We start from the raw sequence: 21,236 nt of genomic DNA, 5'->3' as shown, positions 1-21,236 counted from the left end.
TTTCCTCCCCCTCAGCTATAAGTCCATTCTTTACCACAATTGTCCCTCTAGCAGAAAAAAGCAGGACTTAACTCCATGAGGCCAGCAATTCTACTTCTGAACTGACAGGAATTGCTGCTATAGAAGGCATGGTTTTTCTGCTCCTCTGGCTTCAATGTGCTCCTGACCCTTTACCATCTTAGAAGCAAAGCATAGAGGAACTCTGATCTCCTCCCTGGCAGCACATTGTGCTCCCATTAGAACACCTGCCACACTAAGTTCTTTCTACTGAACAAGATATGATTGACAGTTGTACAAGGTTTACTTGGCCCTGCCTCAGCACAGGGGGCTGGACTTGACTTCTTAAGGTCCCTTCCAGCCCTGCATTTCGATGATAAAGAGATGACAAGTATAACGACTCTTTTCACCTTTAAGGTTGCTTGAGCACCTGGACTGCTATCTTGGCTACAAAGAACTAAGAGAGACTCAAGGCCAAAGACGGCATCTTGCTCCAAAGCCAGGAGATCTAGGAGAAAGGAACAGAGTAAAGTATTCAGTTCTTTTCTACTTATTTTTAAACATGAGAGTGAATTGAACCCTAACAATCGTGTGCACTAAACAGCAGTATAATTCAAACTTTCCCCTTGCTCAGTTCTAATCAGCAACAAGTCTGCTTTTGTAAGTCTCACAAAACCATTTAGTAGAAGCTGCGGTTTTATGAGGTGCACAAGCCTGGACTAGGGCAAAACTACTGAACACTAATGTCAACCATTTATACTGGGGTTTGTACCAACAGCTCTCCAGAGAGGAAGGGCAATGCTCTAGCCTAGAGGAATGGTACAGGGTGCTACAGAGAAGATGAGCATCCATTCAAGTAAGAATCCTCTTCAGAGGGAACATAGGATTTAACAAGCGGAGAATCTTCATGACCTTTCATGAAACTCTCTAAAATATTTATAATGGGTTACAAGTCTGCATTCTCTACAGCCCACAAATCTGTGGCAGGACAATTCCACAGGAAAGCAGAGAGTTAGGGGACAGGACAGGCCTGCCTGCAATAAAAGAAAGCACACAAAACCTGATCATGAACGGCTGCATTGTTCCACCACCCACTTTATGAGTTACCTTTTTCTTGGCAAGAAGCAGATATATTAGTCAGAACTCTCACTCCATGAGCAGCAATGCCACGGTTATTATGGTAACAGCATTCCTGTCCCAGCTTTACTAAATCAAACGATCTCGCTGCTGTAGCTGTTGTTCCTAAACAAGGTGACAAGAAGAAGATAGTGCAGCAACACATTCCATAATTATGTCACAAGATCTTTTCCAGTTTAAATTCAATTCTGCATGGCTGACTTTTTCTCTAGTTTGATTTCCCATTCTTCCATCCCATCCTCAAATGTATCCTCCCACACATGTGGAATTCCCTCTCCCATTAGCATACACACAACACAAGTTGGACATCTCTGATAGGCAGTCTTCAGCTTTAAGGGCTAATATTTGTGAATGAAGCTTTCCAATGGGACACAGCATTTGTAAAAAGGTCATGAATATATGACTTTAATCCGGGATCATTATTACACACAAGTAATAAGAAAGATTGTGTCATGGAAATTTTTAATAGATTTCACAGCAGAGGTGCAAAACCCTGATAAGTCACAGATAGGGAGAAGTGGGAAGCCTGGGAGGTAGCGGGTGAGGGTGGAGAGTAAGCCCACCCCACATTCATCCTGCAGCAGTGGCTCTTGTCCCACAGGTCTGAACCTGGCTCCCTGGTCACAATACTGCTCAGGTTTGGTACACCCACCTCTCGGTCTCCATCTCAGAATGGTGGCCGAGCTAAACCTGAGTGATGCTGCAACCACAAGGGACAGATCACAACACCCAGAGCAGGGAGCCGGGCCCAGCTCTGTAGGACAGGAGCTGCTGGCATGGGGTCATGGACTTCATTCAAATTCACAATTCTCGAGAACACTGTGACCTCCACAACAAATTCAAACCTTTATTACAAAGCTACAAGTCATTGAGAGGTTTTTTTAAAATGTATTGGTTATTTTTCTCTGCCTCCATGGCCTGTACTGTTGGATTTGCAGTAACTAAGGCAGTGTGACCTCAGAAATAAGGAATAAAATAATGCCATCATCCAGGAGCATTTTAAGAGACTCCCTGAAACATTTCCAAAGTTATTTATATATAATATTCCACACATCCAGAACACACAGTTGTGTGGTAGAAAGATTTTATTGGCACTCATATACATCACCCCCACCCAACTGTCCAGTGACTTTGCCTCTCCTGGATAATACAACCATCTCAGCCTCATGCCAATAAAGCCTACACTACATCACTCCACGTATTCATTCTCTCTCAAGCATTTTGCACATCTATGCAATTTTTCATCCTATGATCTCAAAGCACCTTATAAACATGATTTAAGCCTCACAATACCAATGGGAGAGGTAAATATTTGTAGTCCCACTTTACAAACAGACGCTGAGGCACAGGAGTAAGTGACTCACCCAAAGTCCCATGGCAAATTGGAGCCAGAGCCAGGCACAGAATGTCTGAGATCTGCTCTATTATACTACACTCCACCCCAATTCTGATTTTTATATATTACATATAAAAGCTTGCTTGCATGGACTTTAATGAGGATAGAATAAAGTTCATGGTTTGGGAAATGTTTTAGGATCCTTCAGGGAGATGTTATGTAAGGTATTATTAACAATATTGAAGTGGCTAAAAAAAAAAAAAATCCACACACACCAAATCCCTATAAAAAAGTGCCAAAATTTGGCTGACCTAATGTACTCTTCTTACCTGGAGCCATGCTGAAGTACTGTTTGATGGCAATAGTCCCTGACAGTGTGGAAAGGACAGATAGCATGCCTAGTTTCAAGCTGTCATACGGAGTTTGAAGAGCACATTCGCACAGTGCCTAAAAAACCAAAGAGAAGAGAAGAGAATATGGAGGGGAAAAAAATCCTACAAATTCACCCACTTCATAAATGTTTACTCTGGCTTTTTTACTTTGTAGTTTAATTTTAATACAGGTCAAACTGTTTGTATAAGAAAAAAATCACTACCAACATCAAATTCAGATCTTGCAAATTTATTTCCTCACTTACCACTTTCCTAAAGCAAGTTTTAACAGACGGGGTACAAGTCCTGTCCTCAAAGTGACACTGGCTTTCCTAAATTATTATACAAATCAATAAAAACATATTATGTTCATTAAATGATCACTAACTATTCACCTGATATTTCTCAACGATAAAATCTCTGCAGAATTTGGAGACAAAGTTATCCACCAGTATGCAGATGGTGTATAAATTATTCAAGTTTCAAGTGCATAAATGATTCGAGTTTCAAGTGTCACCTCCTACAACACTACTTACAAGTGTTTTTAATAGAAAGGAAAAATTATCCAGTGGAAAATAAAGATTCTAAGCTTGCTGATAATAAACATTGTGAATTTTCTTTGTTATCATCATCATTTATTTGTGTTATGGTAGCTTCTGGAGGTCCCAGTCCCATTGGTCTTAGCACTCCCTGCCCTGATGAGTTTGCAGTCCTATCACAGGCCTGTCTGTGATCTTTCCTCTAAGAAGAGAGCATATTAATTTTATAAGCAGCCGCAGCTGGTGTTTTAAACTGTATATGGGGATAAATCTAGCTATTTTCAAGACCTCCTCTTCGAGCTGCATCTTCAAATGTCTAAGCACTCACCCCTGCCAGCTGGGCCAAGAAAAACTCTGCAATGTTCATCTCATGGAGTTTCCCAATCAACTCCACCGGTATTGGTACTACAGCCTTTTCTGTGCTGGCTTGCAAGATCTGGATTTTATATTGGTGGGGTTTTTTTAAAGCTATTTTAAATGCAGTGGCCCGAGCACTTGAAATGGGGTAGCAGAGTGCTACTCATACATTATGTATGTAACACAGCCAATGCAACAAAGGGGTTTCAGAATTCCAAGGAGAATTCTTGTTTGACAAGCTTTTTCTCCTCTCTACTGACATCCGTGTGGTGTTCTCCCAACTAGTTATATTTGTTTCCTACTAAACTGCTGAAGTTGTAATAGAGTATATGGCTCAAGATGCAGGAAAGAAAATGCATGTATTCCACCATTAGTATGGAGCTTCCAAATTGTAATACATTTCCTTCCAGTGGCAGTAAATGAGTAAACTATGAGGTTGATTTTTCTGCACTCCTGCAGAAGATCATTATTTTAGATATTTTCAATCTCAGACGCTAACAGTACTGGAATTAATATCAGAAATCTCATGAGAAAACATGAGCGTTATCACTAGCCTTATATCTAGGAAACCCCATCATCAGTGTATTGTCAGACTACTACAAAACATCAACCCTTAGGCAAATTACAAGTTTATAAGGAATTTATCACATGGGCCGCAAAAGAACAAATATCTCAAATAAGGTCATTAATACATTAATAATTGATTTTTTGGTCCTATAAAATGAACTATGGTTTGGTCTTTCTCCAGTTATTGTTAGAGGTCACCATTCAGCTTCAGCTCTTGCAGTAGCAGAATGGTCTCTTATTTTCCATTAAATATTTATGAGATTATGATCATGTTTAGAGAACATTTTCTTTCAAAACATCAAGGAGCCTAAGATATCATTCAGCTGTGACTCTGATAACATTATTGTGTGTCAGGAGAGTTAGCGTTACTACTAACAACAGCAAAGTCTGCAAGAGTTTCTGAACTCAAAAGCAGTTAAGACTAAACAATCTTGGCTGAGAAAACAAACTGGAAAATTCTCCAGAATCAGTATATGGGAAAGGAAAAGGACACACATGTGCTATGCATACTGTCCATCCCAAGATTACATCCCTTGAAACCACACTCTTTGGAGCCAGCAGAGAGCCCTCATTCATGCGGGTTGATGAGAAAACTCCAGGCAGGTTAATGCTGCAGAGTTTCTCTTAGGCAACTTGGCAGTTTGCCCCTCCTGAAGTATGTGTTTGAAGAGGCAATCTGGTTCTTGGTTATCATTGTGTGAACAGAATGCATCCTCAAATCGTAATCTAAACATTAGGAAATGTGACTGTCAGCTCTGACTTCAAACTATTTGTTTTAAAATTCAAAGTAAAGTCAGGAACTGTTTATTATTTACTGTATAACTCTATAGGTCTTTTATAGAAATCTCTGCTGAACTCATTTTGGGGCCAATCCAACGACCACTGAAGTCAATGGGAATCTTTCAATGAATACTTTTTAGCCCCACCTACACAGCAAGATAAAAGTCACAGTCATTACAATTTAGATGAGATGCTACTTTTGACCATGGAAAGCAAAGCAAGTCCATTTTAAGAAGAAACATTAGGGTTAAAAGCAGCAGCGAGGTAAAAGTGCCTTCTATACTCATTTGTAAAAAAGACTGCATTTAGTTGAAAAGTTTTACAATAAAAATATTGTTGCTTAAAGATTTCAAACCTGAATATTTTCTCTGCTCCACGTATGTGGGGTTTTGTTTGCCAATAACTTTAGATCTTGGATAGCAAGTCTTTTCACAGCTTTCCGAGGGTCAGTCTTCAAGTACTGCAGCAAGAGCTGAATCTGCAACAATAAACAAAGTGTTTAAAAATATTAAGTAGGATTCCTGTAGTTAAATTAGTTTGTTTTTTAAAAACAATGGAAATTGTTGTTACAACAGAGAAATCCTTTTTAAAAAAAAAGCTCATAAAATAACCGTGTATGCATATGCATATTCAAAGCTTTCAGGAGCATTCAGAGTTCAGACAGCAATACTGCTATGAAACATACACATTCTGGGAGAGCAGTCTGCATATTGTCATAAAAATGGAACACACCAGGTATGCTATTGTGTTCCAGGATGCCTATACCTAATACTATCAAAAGTGGCTTCTGAACTGGAATAGCAGTTACCCAAGCCACCTCAGACAGAGTTGTTCTGTTAGGCTAAAGGCTGCCAGTGGTAGATCTTGTGGTGTAATGCGGCTAAAAGAGGCTAAGAGTGGACCAACAGATTTACATGATTTTTTTGTTTTAAATAAGAATGAGTTAATTCATTTAATTTATGTATGGATTTACTGTGTGCTCATCACTTGGCTGGGTCCACAGAATTACAAAAACGTAAGAGGAAAACATTCCCCTTTTAAGCAGAGAGCATCACTATGGTTCCATGACTTGACTGATATTTGTAAATTACACCAGTGGGTAAATTACACCAGTTGAGACTCTTTACAGATTTTACATTTACAGTAGAACCTCAAAGATTCAGACACCTCGGGAATGGAGGTTGTTTGTAAGCCTGAAATGTTCACAACTCTAAACAAAACATTATGGTACAGTACCCTGCAGTCAGTGTCTTCCAGCTGTGGCTGGGAGAGATCTCTACAAAGGTGGCACCTGGAAGCACTGCCTGGTTTGCAAGCAGCTTCCTGCCCTATTCCTGTTTCTTGCCTTTGGGCTGAACGGGGGGGGGGGGGGGGGGGGGGGTGGGCTGCCCCACACTCTTGGCACTACAAGGCCCAGCCCTCTCCCCAGGGCTCACCCTGCTTAGTGCACTGCTTGCCATGCTCCAGAGGCAGCACGTGGCAGGGGGTTGGTGCCAGCTGGGTGCCAGCACTCCTCTCTCCCCTGCCCCTTGAACTCCCAGAGGTGCTGGCAGGATCCAGGAGTGCAACCACATTGGTGCACAGGCTGCAGACCTTTAAAACTCCTCCAGAGCGCAGCTGACTCCCACTCCAGCTTCAGGCCAGACTTTGGCTGCAATCTTCAGTTCCTTGCATCAGCAGGGAGCTTTCTTTCCCAGGCTCCGGAGCACAGGGGTGAAAACAGCTTCCCCCACTGTGGGAGGGGGTGAAACAGCACCCTTGGTTTACAGGAACAGTGCAGATCCCAAACTGTTTTTGCTCTGCATGACGACCTTGCAATACAGGCACAGCATTTGCTTTCTTTCTTTTTTTCCCCTCTGCTGCTGTCTGATTGCCTACTTCCGGTTTCACAGGGTGTTCGATTGACCGGTCAGTTCATAACTCTGGTGTTCATATCTTTGAGCCTCTACTGTATATTCATTTTTCTGGTCTGCAGACAAGAGACTGGGGTGGTGGGGAGAGAGAGTCTCAACTAATCAGAGAAGGAGATAGGGTGAGAAGAAGGTGCTGGTTCAGGGGTCCGTGGACAAGCAGCAAGAAGTAAGCTCTCCAAGAGAAGCAGGGCATGAGATGTTATTACCCTTTGCAAAGGATTTTTGGAGGGGGCAGAGAAGGGGTTTGAAGAGACAAAAAAATATATATATAAATGGCAGTTTCTGGGGTACTTTTCATCTGCAGCAGGCATAGGACAGAACACAGACTATGATCTAACCATTTTCACCATCAGAAAGGAAGTGACTGATTTAAGTTGGTTTTACCCTTTCAAATAAGGGATTACCTTTACAAAAATTAAGTATTACCTGTTTGGGTATGTCCACCAAAGAGGAAGCAGCAAGCAAGGTAAAGGTGTGGAGAGTAACTATGACCATCTTGGTGGAAGGATAGGATGTTACCAGCTGTTGGAGAAGCTGGCGGGAGCTGGAGGCCAGGCTGGCATCATGGTGCATGTGCTGTAGTATGGGGATCAACTTCAGCTTCAAGTCCACTGGAGTGGCTAAGCCTAGTACACGGAAAGATGTATTCAGGTGCCAGCAGACCTCAATGAACCTTTAACTTTTCAAAAACTACATTTAAATGAAAATGATGACATTAAGACAAAAGCACAGACAGTCAAAGTGAAGGCCAGTAGTGGGAAGCAGCAGCTGGAAGCACTGGGGAGGGAGGACTAAATTTCTGAAACAGCAGGTATCTCAGTGCTAAAACAGACTTCACCAGCCCATTAAAGAGCAGTTCTGTCAGTCTCCAAGGAGAATGGGACCCAGCTCTCCTTAATCAAAACAGCCTTAAGAATGGACAGGTAAAGTAGATGGGAGACAATCCTCCTTCGGCTGCATCTCAATTATATTAATAGTCATCCTTCAAATTAAATTACATTATGCCAATTATAATAAAAGAAAAGAGACCAGTGTTATAACATTTAAGTCACTTCAAAAGGCTCAAGATTGAAGAGCAGCCTTGTCACGGAATAGAGGCAAAGAGAGAAACCTAGAGATTCTAAGTCAACATAAAAAAATGATATTGCATTGTATTTTGACATACTATTCCATACCATAACACACACACACACGAGGATTCAGTTCACCATCAAATACATTAGAACATGCTTTGGACATTTACATTTTTAAGACATTCAAGCTGTAGTCCACAGCCCTGGCCTGCATCAGTTGTTAGCTCTCTTATTTTTAGGCAACTGGAGTGTTTCGGGGAAAGGTAGAGACAAGGGAGCAATGGATTCTGGTGGCATTTAAACATTAGGAGGGACAATAAATATTAAAAGCTTTTCCGTTCATCTCAGTATTCAATATACTTACATACCCTGAATCATTTCGCTGATTTTGTTACATATTCCTCCAGCAAAATCCCTGTGGAGAGAGAAGACAATGTCTAGGTCAGCTGAAACTCAATTGAACTGCAAATTGTTACAGTTAAATAACAATCCAAGAAATTAAGAGGAATTATAAAAAAGCAGAGTCATGCCGGTAAACTTCAAGATTTAAGAGTTATTTTCCAAATCCAGAAAGACATTTTTGTTTGCTGGACTAAAATTTGCTGCTCCATGTCAATATCACAGAATGATGCCACTTAGTGCACCGTTTCCATCATTCTGTATCTCAAACTGAGATTACAGATCTATCAAATCTATCACTTAGCTTAACTATAGAATTGAGTCTCTTGCCCAACTTTATCACTGCCAATACAAGTAGAAGCATTTGCTCCAATGCTGCTGCTGTTGGTAGACCATCACTAACAATGACATTGTCACAATTCTCATCTATGGCTACGCATATGACTCTGAAGTCCAAACCCTAATGCACAGAGTTGGCCACACTGAGGGTATGGGAAGTCTGTATCTGTGAGGTTTGATGATGCAACTCTATAGCATCTTTCACATGCAGCCTGGAGACAATTTTGTCGATTCCGCTCAAACTTGTTACATGCTGATCTTGTCAGAGGCCACCAGTCAGTCCTGTTCTGAGCCACTTGCTTGAGTTCTTTAAAGCTGGGGCCAGCCCACCGAAGACTACTCTTCTTTGAAGCGCTTACAGGGACAACCTTTCTTCCTTTTGCCCTGCCTCAGCTCCCCATACAAGATTTGTTTTGGGAGATGAAGGTCTTCCATTCTGATGACACATCCAGTCCACTCATGTTGTGCTCTCCATAGCACCTCCTCACTGCTGGTTGTGTTTGCTCTCTCAAGGACCTTAATACTGGTCACTGTCTGCCAACATATGCTCATTATTGAACGGAGGGAGCGCATGTGAAATTGCTCAAGCTGTTTTAATGTGCCATCTATGAAAAGTCCATGTCTCAGATCCATATAGGAGAGATGCTAAAACCACTGCACTGTAGATCTTTAATTTGGTGGTGAGACGAATGTTGTGTTGGTTGAGGACTTCTGTTCAGAGTTGGACAAGGGCCTGACTAGTTTTACTGATTCTGGAAGCAATTTTCTTATCCAGGGGACCATCACTCGAGATGGTGCTGCCCAAATACTTGAACTGATCCATCTTTTTTAGCTGTATGTCTTGGATGAAGATGCCTGGTGCTGGGGCACTGGAATGCTGGTTGGAACAAGACCTCTGTCTTACTGAGACCGATGGTGAGGCCAAAGAGCAGGGATGCTTCAGAAAACCTGTTAACGATGATGTGAAGGTCGTCATGTCTATGGGCCATCAAGGTGCAGTCATCTACAAAAAGTATCTCAATAAGAAGTCTCTCCAGCATCTTGGTCTTAGCTCTGAGTCTTCAAAGATCAAAGAGGGGGCCATCGAGTCGGTAATAGATGTATATCCCCAGATCCAAGTCCCCTGTGGCATGGCTGAGGACACAGGCAAAGAACAAATTGAACAGCACTGGAGCAAGTATGCAGCCTTACTTCACTCCATTCAAGATTTTAAATGCGTCAGAAGAGTCACCATTAGAGTACTTGCACTGTCATGTGGTCACAGAACAGACGGACGATTTATATGAACCTTCTTGGGCAGCCCAGTTTATGTAGAACAGCCCACAGTCCCTCTCTTTTGACTGTATCAAAAGCTTTGGTCAAGTTGATGAAAACTGCATACAGGTCTATGCTCTGCACTAAGCATTTTTCCTGGACCTGCCTTATGACAAAAATCATGTCCGTAGTACTATGACCTAGTCTGACATCACACTGTGCTTCTGGCAGATTCTCTTGAAATATGTTTGTAATGAGTCTATTCAGTAGAACACAAGCTAGTATTTTGCCAGCTGTAGAGAGGACAGAAATGCCTCTGTAGTTTCCACAGTCAGCTTTGCTGTATTTGTTTTTGAATAGTGATACAATAGTAGCATCTTTGAAGTCTTGTGGCATTTCTTCTTCCTCCCAAATGCTACTCAAGCTGTTGTGAAATACCTTGATAGCCTTTGGACCTGCTACTTGTACAGTTCTGCTGGAATATCATCCATTACAGACGCTTTGCCAGAGTTCAATAGTTTGATGGCTTTCATGACCTCTTCAACTGATGGGGGCAGATCGAGATCCTCTTTGATGGGTTTCTCAGGTAATTGATCGAGGATATGCCGATTGACTGTGGATGGCCTATTGAATAGGCTATTAAAGTGTTCAGCCCATCTCTTTCTGATTCCTTCTTTGGCATAACCCTCATCAAAGACATCTGCCAACTTCACAGGAGCTGTACCAGATTTAGATAGTCCATAGACTGCTTTGAGAGAGTCAAAGAACATCTTTGCATTATTAGTATCTGGATAATACTGAACTTCTGCAGCTTTCCTCTCCCACCACTCATTTTGCATTCTCTTTAGTTCAAACTAGGCCTTGCATTGTAGGCACTGAAACCTAGGTATCTTTGAGATGGAAGTGAGATCATTCTACCATTCAACGAATGCTTTCTGCTTGTCACTTAGGAGTTTCATCTGAGGATGGAGTGCAGGTCTGAGTAGAACTGCTCCTTGCTTTCCTCCGTGCTAGTCAGTGTAGGCACATAGGCACTAATGACAGTGACACATCGTAAAGGATTCAGAGAGAATTGAAGCTTCATGAGCCATTCATTCAGGCCAACAGAGAGGTCAGGAAGCTGTTTCAGGAGAGATATTCTAAATGCTAATCCAACTCCATGAATCCTGTCTTCATCCTCTGCTTTTCCTTTCCAAAAGAAAGTATAGCCGCCACCTAGCTCACTGATGGAACTTTCTCCAGCCAGTCTAGTCTCACTCAGTGTTGCAATATCAATATTGTAGCGGGTGAGTTCTCTGGAGACAAGAGAAATTGCCTCTCTCTAGCTCCATTACTAACATTGTTTAACACATAATATAGTGATTTTAAAATAATGTCATTTGCTACAAATGCTCTCTTGTAGAGACTTCTTAATATTCCAGGGAAAGAGTGGTGGAACCAAATGTTTTCCCTACCCTTGTGTAATGCTATTTGAACAACAGCAAGAAGTTTTGTTTGACCCAGTCTTTATTCTTGGAAGAAAAAATAGGGGGCTCAAGGAGTAACAGACAATTGATTAAAAAAATAGGTCAATGCAGTTGATTACTGAATCTGCAGGATAAAGCAGTTTCAGATTATGGTGATTTTTATGAAACTCTCCAGAAACAGAAGGGGTGATTCTTTCAAACCTTTGTTTATGGCAGTTGTATTATCATTTAGTCCTCCAGAGAAATCAGGGAGTTTGCAGTTCAGATTCCAGTGAGGTGGAAATTGGCACAGATTTTGTTAAAACACAGGTAATGTATGTTACAGAATATTTTCCTCTTTAAACTGCACAAGAAGGTTTTGGGGATTCTTTTAATAAGACCCCAAATCTATACAGTTCACCTTTAGTGATTGCAGGAACTGTATAAAATGTCAGTTTGGTTTGGAAAAATAGACACCCATCTTAAATGGAGTCCACTGAATTTTTTAAATGTAATTGTAATTGCCAGATGCACTCATTTTCCTGACATCCTTAACATTTTAAGAGTAAGTTGCAGGAAATTTAGAGCAACACCATCAACTTGAAATAGTCAAATTAAAATAAATAAATAAATAAAGAGTTGAAAGTAGATTCAAACACTTTATCTGTCCGAGCCCCCTTGCCAATTTTTGCCATTTGTAATATTTCCTTTTTTTGAGTTTTGGAATTTTTTAAATCATCATCTTCACTTCAGTGAAAGAACTCACAAAAACAAGGGTAACTGACTATAAAGGGGAAATGAAACAAAATACTGTCTAATGTACAAAGTAAACAAATGGAAAAAAGTTTTCCCTTGAATCTCTTTCAATGACAGAAATTAGAGGGATTATTTTTAACAAGAGTAAAGAAAAATTTTAAATAAGAGTGTGATTTTTAAGTTGACATGTTCATTTAATTGAAGTTGTCTTCCCTGTTATATTACTTAAGTGGAGAAGCTTTTAAAAAATGTTAAGCAAATTTCAATGAGATTTAAATGCCTCCCACCAGTGTGGTTTTAAATATGATTTCAAGTTTCCTGCAATAGTCATGCTGTATATTATTAATGGTACAGATCTCTCTTGTACCTCCCCATATATGACATGGCAAGTTCTACAGAAGTATAGATCCCGGACTTATTGAACGACAGTGTAGACTCCTAATATATTGATAGAGCTTCTACTCCTTAAAATACAAACAATAAGAGTACAGAATAATTTGCTGCTTACTTTGACTGTGCAGAAAAGTTAGCAGCAGCAAATATAGCAGCTTCGACCTCAACATTATCATGGGAATCCAGGCTCTGGCGAATACTGTGATGTGCATTCTTCCTTTCTGGGATTATGGATGCCATGCTCCCCAACATTCTATAGAAATAAATCACAGCAGCATCAGAAAGTGGCTAATTCAGTGTAAGGGAAATGTGAACCAGAGTTAAAATCAACTAGGAAGATAGGAACTGAATCGGCAGTAATTCCTTTAGGAAAGCTCAGACATACATAATTATGGCCAAAAGCTTTCTACCTAGTCACAAAACTGAGTCTGTGCCTTCCTTCTTCTCACAACCGGTCAGGGAGAACAAAACTAACCAACCGCAGATTTTTTAATTGCTGAACCAGCAACTAATTTAATTCATTTATCAAGATGCATATATGACAGATATACTTTGTGAACTCAAGAATTATGTAAATTTATATGCAAATTCAGTTCAGCTCTCTAGTTCCTGTTAAGTTACTGAACTGGCCCTTGAAGTCAGTAAGCAAAGAGTCACAAAAAATGAGATGATGAATAGTGAATCTGATAAAATGCCTCAAAGAAATATTAAAATGAGGTAATGCAAAAAGCTGTGGACATATTTTGCTTTATCTGGCCCAAGTAAAGTGCTTTTGTGAAATTGTGGTATCAAAGTATAGTCTCAGGAATAATCTTAAAATATAGAAGAGGGGATGAGCTACAGAAGTTAATAAAAACTGCTTTAATGCCCCCGGTCTTTAATATTGCTACTGGTGGCAATTTTGGATGAAGGGAAGCGATGGGCAAAGTATTCTACAGGGGGGAAAAAGTTGTTTGCCTTTGATTGTTGTTCACATTTTACAGAGATGACTTTGAAGGTGAAAGCTACATTTAAGCAGATTTTATTTCTCAGTGTTATGAAACTAGATATAAACTAGGCATCACAAAGAAAAAGGGTATTGTCATTCTGGATAGTGTAGAACAGTGGTCCCCATACTGTGGGGCACGCGCCCCTAGGGGGACGCAGAGAAACATTTGGGGAGAGTGCTGCAGGGCTGGCCCAGTCCCCACAGGGGACAGGAAGGGAGTGCCACCCAACCCCACTCTGACCCCAACCCCACTCCCAGCCACAGCTCAGGCCCCAGCCCCGGCCTCCAGCCCTTGCTCCACTCCTGGCCATAGCACCAGCTACTGCTCCAGCCCGCAGTTCCACTCCCTGGCCCCCAGACCCAGCCCTTGGGTGAAGGGCATGGACAGATTGCATTACCAGTAAGGGGGGGGAGCAAAAGAAAAAGTTTGGGGACCACTAGTGTAGAAGGATTAGAGACGGTCATACAAGTTGGTTAAGCAAGTCACAGTAAGGAAATGCAATATAATTAAACTATCAGCAACAAAAGCAGAAGAAATTAGATATGTGCACAGAATTGCCTAGATCTTGGTAGTGGAGTTCAAGGGGAAGTTACCAAAGTACTAAACAACTGTTCATGTGTGAGATTCTGTAGGATACCAGGACATCCTCAAAAATGCAGGGATGTAGTCAGGACTTGTGCTGATCCAAGGCATCACTTGAGAAGCCTATATCAACAGAGCTCAATTAAGGTTCCAGAAAATGTAAGTGAGGACAGCAGTGGTAACACCACAAGTCCTCCTTCTGGGTGAAATCTTCCACCATAGTCAGATCACCCAAGCTGCCAGGGAGATTCAATTTACCGCATCATGGTTTGGGTGACTCCAACATGTTATCTTTATTATTCAAGATACACACAAGTTTTGATTGTGCATTTCTCATTGGCTTTCCTGAGAGTCAAGAGTTTACACCTTGAGCATCACTTGGATAATGCAGGGGAATTTCCTCCAAGTTCACAGAAAGTTTCAAGGGCAGAGGTAGATAAAAAAAATCTAAAATGATCAGTATAAATGGTGAAAACAAGAAGTTGGATATAAAAAAATTAAATTCTATATATAAAAGTTAACAAATTATACTCGTTTTGTTCAAGGAGTAGTGAAACCACTAGAAATTTATGAACAGTTTGTGATCCCAATATATCAAATGCACGTGTATTAACATAACACACATTTTAGACACTCAAGGAGGCAGAAAACACAAGTTACTTGTACATGTAACCCACCGATATTGCATATACAAGATCTAGTTTTGCTCTCTGATACATCTGCACAACTCTCACCATCACAAATGGATGTCTCTACTATCCTCCTTATTCCGATCAAATATATATTACCTTACTCCCTTTAAAACAGTTGCCTTGTACTTTCCTTTTGCATAAGAGGAAATAGTCTGCTTTCATTCTTAACGTTGCAGAATTAATTCCAGTTTTCAAAGACTACAAAGACGAACATTTAATTTTCTAACTAAACAGCTGTCACATAAAGCTTTGCAATAAGAGTTTTGAATTAGAAAGACATACCTGAGTGTGATTGCCCGAGCAACTGGATCATTGCTATGAATTACAGAGAAAACTCTTTTCACAAACTCATCCACATTCAGGATCTTCTCTAAGTGCTTCTCACTCTGCTGAGTAACTTTTAGGACACACAGCCTCAGGAAGTTGTTTCTATTGGGAGATGCAGATAAGAAGAACTTATATAAACTTCTGTGTAATGGAAATTCACAAAAATGATTATAACTGATTTAAGTTAATAAATTAAATGTACACATCACTACAAAACACCCTATTTTAAGTTTGTTTTGTACTAGGATTAGTCTCTCTTTTGGACCCAACCCTATTCCTATTGAAATTAATGGCAGCCTTGACACTAAATATATTGGGAGTAGTAGTACTACAATCAGATCTGAGTGGATGCAGGTGTCAGTGGGACTTATGTTTGCCTTATACATGCACACTAAAAGACCCGATCCTGCAGCTGCTCCATGCCCAGAACACACCCACTGATCTTGTCATAGTTACAGGGCTAGCTGCACTTCTGGCCCCTCTTTAAGCGCACCCTACCTCAGGCATCAGGCCTCATGCCTATACCTATCCTGGGCTGGAATTCTGCAATTCTCCCACTCAGAGTGAGTCCTGGGCTACAATACCCTGTGTATCAATTGCCCAGCAAGTATGATTAGGTCCAGCAATGCAGTTCATCCACTGGGGAGCTGTGACCACCAATGGTGCACGTAGTGATCACACAACCTTCTTTAAAAAAAACCCAAACCAATAGAAACAAAAAAATGTAAGAGTAAAAGGATTTCAAAACCAAGTCTACATGCATGTCTATCCTATCTAAGCCCTACCATCCTGCAATAATGACACAGCCAGGCCTAGCAGCTTCAGACACCCCAGCATGGTCCCTGTGTCTCTCTGTGTCTCGCCAAAACACTCCCCTCACACTCAAGAGAGTGTTCTTTTTCAAACTGCTATAGTCCTTTTGATGGCTGCTGCGTGAATGCCATTACAGAAAAAGGCTTTATCTCTTTAATAGCCCTTAAGTGTTTGGCTCAAGATAAGCCACTTGCCACATTGGGTTTCCTTCCTGCTTGTTTTTCCCTTAGAGCCCCCTGTTAAACTAAACATATTTATTTATTCATATAGTAAATATCCCAACAACCAGGTCCATATACAGTATTCAAAAGTTACAGCGCAGTCCCAATTCTATCACATACTTCAATAGGAATCTCTCATTTGGAATAGCTACAGATCAGGCTTTAGTTATTTATATCACAAATAGAACTGGTGTGTTTTAATCTCCTATGCAAGATCTCTGAACGTATCGACATTAGGGTTTGCAGCATCTACATTGACAGCTGATCAACAATGGTTGGAACAAGCAAATTCCCACTGCAGACAAAGCGTTAGAAGGATAGAATGATAAATGCCTTTAGTTGTTCGTTAACACTCAAAACTACTAAGGATGATGTCAGAGGGCTCCAAACAAGAGTCCATCCAACCCTCCTTAGACAGGACAGCAGTTGTGAAGTAGGGAAAGCAGGATATCGTGAAGTAGGGAAATGTTCAAAAGGAACACAGATCAGAGAAAATAATATGCTACTTGAGGATCAGGGATACGAAGCAGTGCAATAAGACCAATTCTACTTACCCAACTCTGAAAACGTCAGCCAGCTTCAGGAATGCAGAATTAATGAGTATGGGGAATGGATATTTCTGAAAGAGCCTGGGAAAACGGACAACAGCTTCACATTGCTCCCCAAGTTTTCCAGACCTAAGGCCTATGTGAAAGACAACAACAATTATTTTCTAGCAGTATAGCTATGGTTTTCTCTGAGGAAAGACTGAAAAAGTTAAGATTATCTAGAGTGGAAATAAGATGGGGCACGACTGAAATCTAATATGGGAGGTAAATTGGGCTATCTATTTAACCTCTCATAAAATACAAGGAGACAGTTAATGAAATTGAAAGGCAACCGATTCACAACTGATGAAAAAGAAACACTCCCCCACATGCTCGATGCAGTTAGCCCACAGAACTCATTGCCAGAAGATACCATTGAGGCAAGACGTTTAGCAGGACATTTTAAAAAAAGATTAGACATTTATATGAATAATGAGAACATCCATTACAATGGGCACTGATCCCAAAAACACCTAAACCAGAGGTCCCCAAATTGTGGGGTGTGTCCCGCTAGGGGGTGCGGAGGAAAGTTTGGGGGAAGGGGGGGGGTAGCGCAGGGCCCGGGCCAGCCCCCATTGGGATGGAGCGCTACCCTGCACCACTCCGCCTGCAGCTGCATCTCCAGCCCTGCCCCCAACCTCAGCCCCTGGCTCCCAGCCGTGGCCACAGCCCTGCCCCCAGCCTCAGCCACCAGCTCCGGCCCCAGCCTCAGTTCCGCTTCCAGCCCTGTTCCCAGCCCAACTCCGGCCCTGGTTCCTGGGCGGTGGGGTGGGGTGCAGACAGAGGGGGCACAAAGTAAAAAGTTTGGGGACCACTGACCTAAACACACATTTAACTTTACACATGAGTAGTCCCACTGAAGTCCACAGGACTACTCACGTGAGCAAAGCTATGCACACGCTTAAGTGTTAGTAGGACCAGGGTCATGGACATAGATAGGATAAAACATACATACATAAAAATATGTAAACTCTCAGGACAATTTTGATTTTTCTGAAAGTGGAAAGGAAATTAAATGTTCTTTCTGCAGAGGGTATTTAAAATTGACATTTTAAACACTTTTCGCAATGTCGAACATCTCTTTTGGTCCCTATCTATTGAAAACTGAGTCATCATCTATCTTCCATCATTAACTCGTAAGCAGGATAGCTTTCAAGCTAAATACAAATATGCTCATAATTAGCACTATTTCAAAATTGTGTGAGTAGCCACTAACTGTACTTCTTTTTGTTTCCTTTTTGGTACTACAGAAGTCAGTTCAGGAATATGCTGCACCAATATCACTAGGATATTAGATACACAGAGTTAAGGGCAACAGAGCAAGCACAGAGCACAATCTTGCAAATTCCAGGCACTGGCATCCCATCAGCTCCCACAGACTTGAATCAATATTCACTTTCATTATTATTAACTATTATTATTATTAAACATGTATATTGTAGTAGCACCTGAAGGCTACAACTAGCTTGGGGTCATGCTGTGCTAGACAAGGTTTTCACATTAATAAATGTTTTTAAAACAAATAATTCCATTCAGTCCATAACTTAGAAGTGCTCCTAGATTCTTCACAGACACTAAGCTCTCATATATCAGCATCCAAGAATAACGGATCATGAGCCAAACCTCAACTGCTAGATGCTTTTGAACAGACCGCAAAATATTTTTCTCTGACAATACCTTGACCAAGAAATTTGGACCTTGATAAAAAATAATTGATTACCCCTGATCTAGACCCAGGGTATTTAAGAGTAGGTTTCCAGTACAGAATTATTGTGGTATAACTATGTTGCTCGGGGGTATGAATAAATGTAGTTATAACAACCTAAGTGCCGATGTAGACAGTGGTATGTTAGCAGGAGAGCTTCTCCTGCTGACATAGCTACCACCTCTCCCGGAGGTGGATTAACTACGATGACAGGAGTGCTCTCTCCAATCAACTTAGCCTTAAAGCAGCATCATTAAAGCGCTACAGCAGTGCAGCATCATCAGTGCAGCAGTGCTGATTCAGTGTGTTTTAGTGTAGACCTGCCATAGGACAGTGGCTCTCAACCTTTCCACCTTAAAGGCATTTAATTTGTCTTGTGTACCCCCCAAGTTTCACCTCACTTAAAAACTATTTGCTTACAAAATCAGACATAAAAAGACAAAACGTGTCACAGCACACTATTACTGAAAAATTGCTTATTTTATCATTTTTACCATATAATTATAAAATAAATCAATTGAAATATATTGTATTTACTTTTCAATGTATAGTATTTAGAACAGTATAAACAAGTAATTATCTGCATGAAATTTTAGTTTGTACTGACTTTGCTAGTGCTTTTTATGTAGCCTGTTGTAAACCTAGGCAAATATCTAGATGAGTTGATGTATCCCCTAAAAGGCCTCTGTCTACCCCCAGGGGTACATGTACACCTGTTTCAGAACTAGGCCTAAGAGAGCAACCAAAGCTCTGGGATGAAGACTGTGGTTAACAGCTTCTCTTCCCTGGCACAATAAGGGTAAAGTGCATCTGTGCAGGATACAGAGTTTACTCAGGAGCCTCCCCAAAACAGGGCAATGAACTTTCACAGGAGCTAAGGGCCATCACAAGCCACCTTCTGCTGTCACATTGTGCAAGGCACATTTCTGCAACGCTGCTGTCACTAACAGGATCAGACAGCATTAAATCAGAATCCAACCCAGGACGCTGTCTGGCACATGCCTGCCCCCTGGGGAGGGGACAAGAGACTGCACGGGGGTCAGATGTCGGCTAGGCAGCTAGATGTACAGGTGGAAGGAGCTCGGATATCGCGCAGGGTGAGACTTCCTGCCAGGAGCCCAGAGGGCTGGGTCACACCACGGGAGAGGCAAGAGCCGGTGGGGCTGTAAACGTGACGGGCACCGCCTGCCCCCTCTGTGCGGGGCCGGCACAAAGGGCCCCCACCCGGATACAAACAGCATCAGGGGAAGGGGCAGCTCAGCCCCCGCCGCTGGCTGCCGGGCTCCGGCTCTGTGCAGGAGGGTCGGGACCAGAGTGACCAGACGGCAAGTGCGAACGCGCGGTGCGGGCTGGGAGGGTCACAGGCCAGACCCAGGCAAGACCGAGCCCGAGTGCCGGGACTGTCCCTGCAAAACCGGCCTGGCCGGTCACCCTGGACTGGGCAGCGGCCCAGGGCAGCGGAGGAAGCCGAGGGCGCTCGCCCCGTAACCCGGGGAGACGGCGCCAGCTCGCTCCCGAGGGAGGCGGGGCGGCCGCGGCCCGCGCTTTGCCCCACCTTTGTCCAGCTCCATGAGGGCGGAGTTGGCGTCCAGCTCTTGCTCGCCGTAGCCCGCATCCGCCAGGAAGGACTTAGAGCCGGAGGCCATGGCGCCCCCCCGCTCCCGACACGAGCCCGCAGCACGGGCCGGCCCCGGCCCGCACGTCACCGAGTGCCCAGGGGCAAGGCGCCCCCCCCCCGACCGTCACGCGCAGCTGCGCATGCGTCACGTGACCCCCACGAGGTTAACGTGCGCGCCGCACGGACACGTTCCCACCGCCCCGTCTGGGGACGCACGCGGCAGGTCACCAGCTGCACAAGCGCGGTAGCTCTTCGCGGGGCTCCGGCTCCTACTCCCGCCCCGGCACCTGTCGCACATGCGCAGCGCGCTTTCTGGTAAGTGCGCATGTGCGGCGATCCGCCGCCTTCGCCTTAGCGCCGACAGCCGCTGCCATGGGGGGGGCTGTGGAAATAGGCGTGGTCTCGTGGCTGCGCCCGGGAGCCGCTGCCCAATGGGAGGTAGCCGCGAGCCCCGCCCCCCTTCGTGCCGTCCAATGGGGAGCGGGAGTGCAGTTTGGCGGGTAGTTAGGTTGGCGGGAGTGAGTGGAGCGGACGTTGCTGGGGGGTCGTTCGTCCGTTCGTGTGTCTGATCCGGCTGGTGCGTGAGGACCCGCGCGCGATCTCCCCGCCGGACCCCGGCCATGCTTTGCCGCTCGCTCCTCCACCGGGCCCGGGTCGGGCCGCAGCGTGAGTAACGGGCCGTCCCACCCCGCCGGACCCCGCTCCCAGCGGGGCGCGATCGCCGGGCCGGGCCCGACCCTCTGCTCCCCGAGACCTGGGCCTCCCGCTACCCCGAGGAAACGGGGCGGCTGGGACCCGGTCTCGCGCCGCGCCCGCATCTCCAGGGATTCCCTCCCCACCCGCCTGCCCAGCCGGACACCGCTTGTCCGCCTTAGGTCCGACACGAGGGGGTGAGAGTGGGGGGGGGAGTTCCCGATTCCTCCCCGGCGATCGGGCCGATCCACGGGTGTGTCCCCTGTCGTGCGGCCCCTGCTGCTCTGTCCATCCTTGCTTGGCTCTCCCCATCGTTGTGGCGCCCCCTCTGTGCAGAGACGGCCCCACGGATG

The 21,236-nt window shown here is 43.4% G+C and overlaps 2 protein-coding genes across 2 annotated transcripts in view; one reads left to right on the top strand and one right to left on the bottom strand.

The window, feature by feature from the left end:
* Positions 1-20,472, bottom strand: part of INTS7 (integrator complex subunit 7) — a 43,238-nt gene extending 22,766 nt beyond the window's left edge. The window contains exons 1-10 of the mRNA XM_067565004.1: positions 20,128-20,472; positions 16,835-16,964; positions 15,202-15,348; positions 12,772-12,909; positions 8,439-8,485; positions 7,424-7,623; positions 5,440-5,562; positions 2,800-2,917; positions 1,105-1,239; positions 408-505 (exon numbers count right to left, since the gene is read on the bottom strand). Of these exons, the coding sequence (XP_067421105.1) occupies positions 408-505; positions 1,105-1,239; positions 2,800-2,917; positions 5,440-5,562; positions 7,424-7,623; positions 8,439-8,485; positions 12,772-12,909; positions 15,202-15,348; positions 16,835-16,964; positions 20,128-20,218 (1,227 nt within the window). The 5' untranslated portion in view covers positions 20,219-20,472. The remainder of the gene's footprint in view (positions 1-407; positions 506-1,104; positions 1,240-2,799; positions 2,918-5,439; positions 5,563-7,423; positions 7,624-8,438; positions 8,486-12,771; positions 12,910-15,201; positions 15,349-16,834; positions 16,965-20,127) is intronic.
* A 180-nt stretch (positions 20,473-20,652) lies between these two features.
* Positions 20,653-21,236, top strand: part of DTL (denticleless E3 ubiquitin protein ligase homolog) — a 29,953-nt gene continuing 29,369 nt past the window's right edge. The window contains exon 1 of the mRNA XM_067565003.1: positions 20,653-20,856. Coding sequence (XP_067421104.1) covers positions 20,811-20,856 — 46 coding nt within the window. The 5' untranslated portion in view covers positions 20,653-20,810. The remainder of the gene's footprint in view (positions 20,857-21,236) is intronic.

This window comes from Emydura macquarii, unplaced genomic scaffold (genome assembly GCF_026122565.2).
Source record: "Emydura macquarii macquarii isolate MOO-44397 ecotype Brisbane River unplaced genomic scaffold, CSIRO-AGI_Emac_v2 contig_2676, whole genome shotgun sequence".
Lineage (NCBI taxonomy): Eukaryota > Metazoa > Chordata > Testudines > Chelidae > Emydura > Emydura macquarii.
This window is presented reverse-complemented; position numbering and strand designations above follow the sequence as displayed.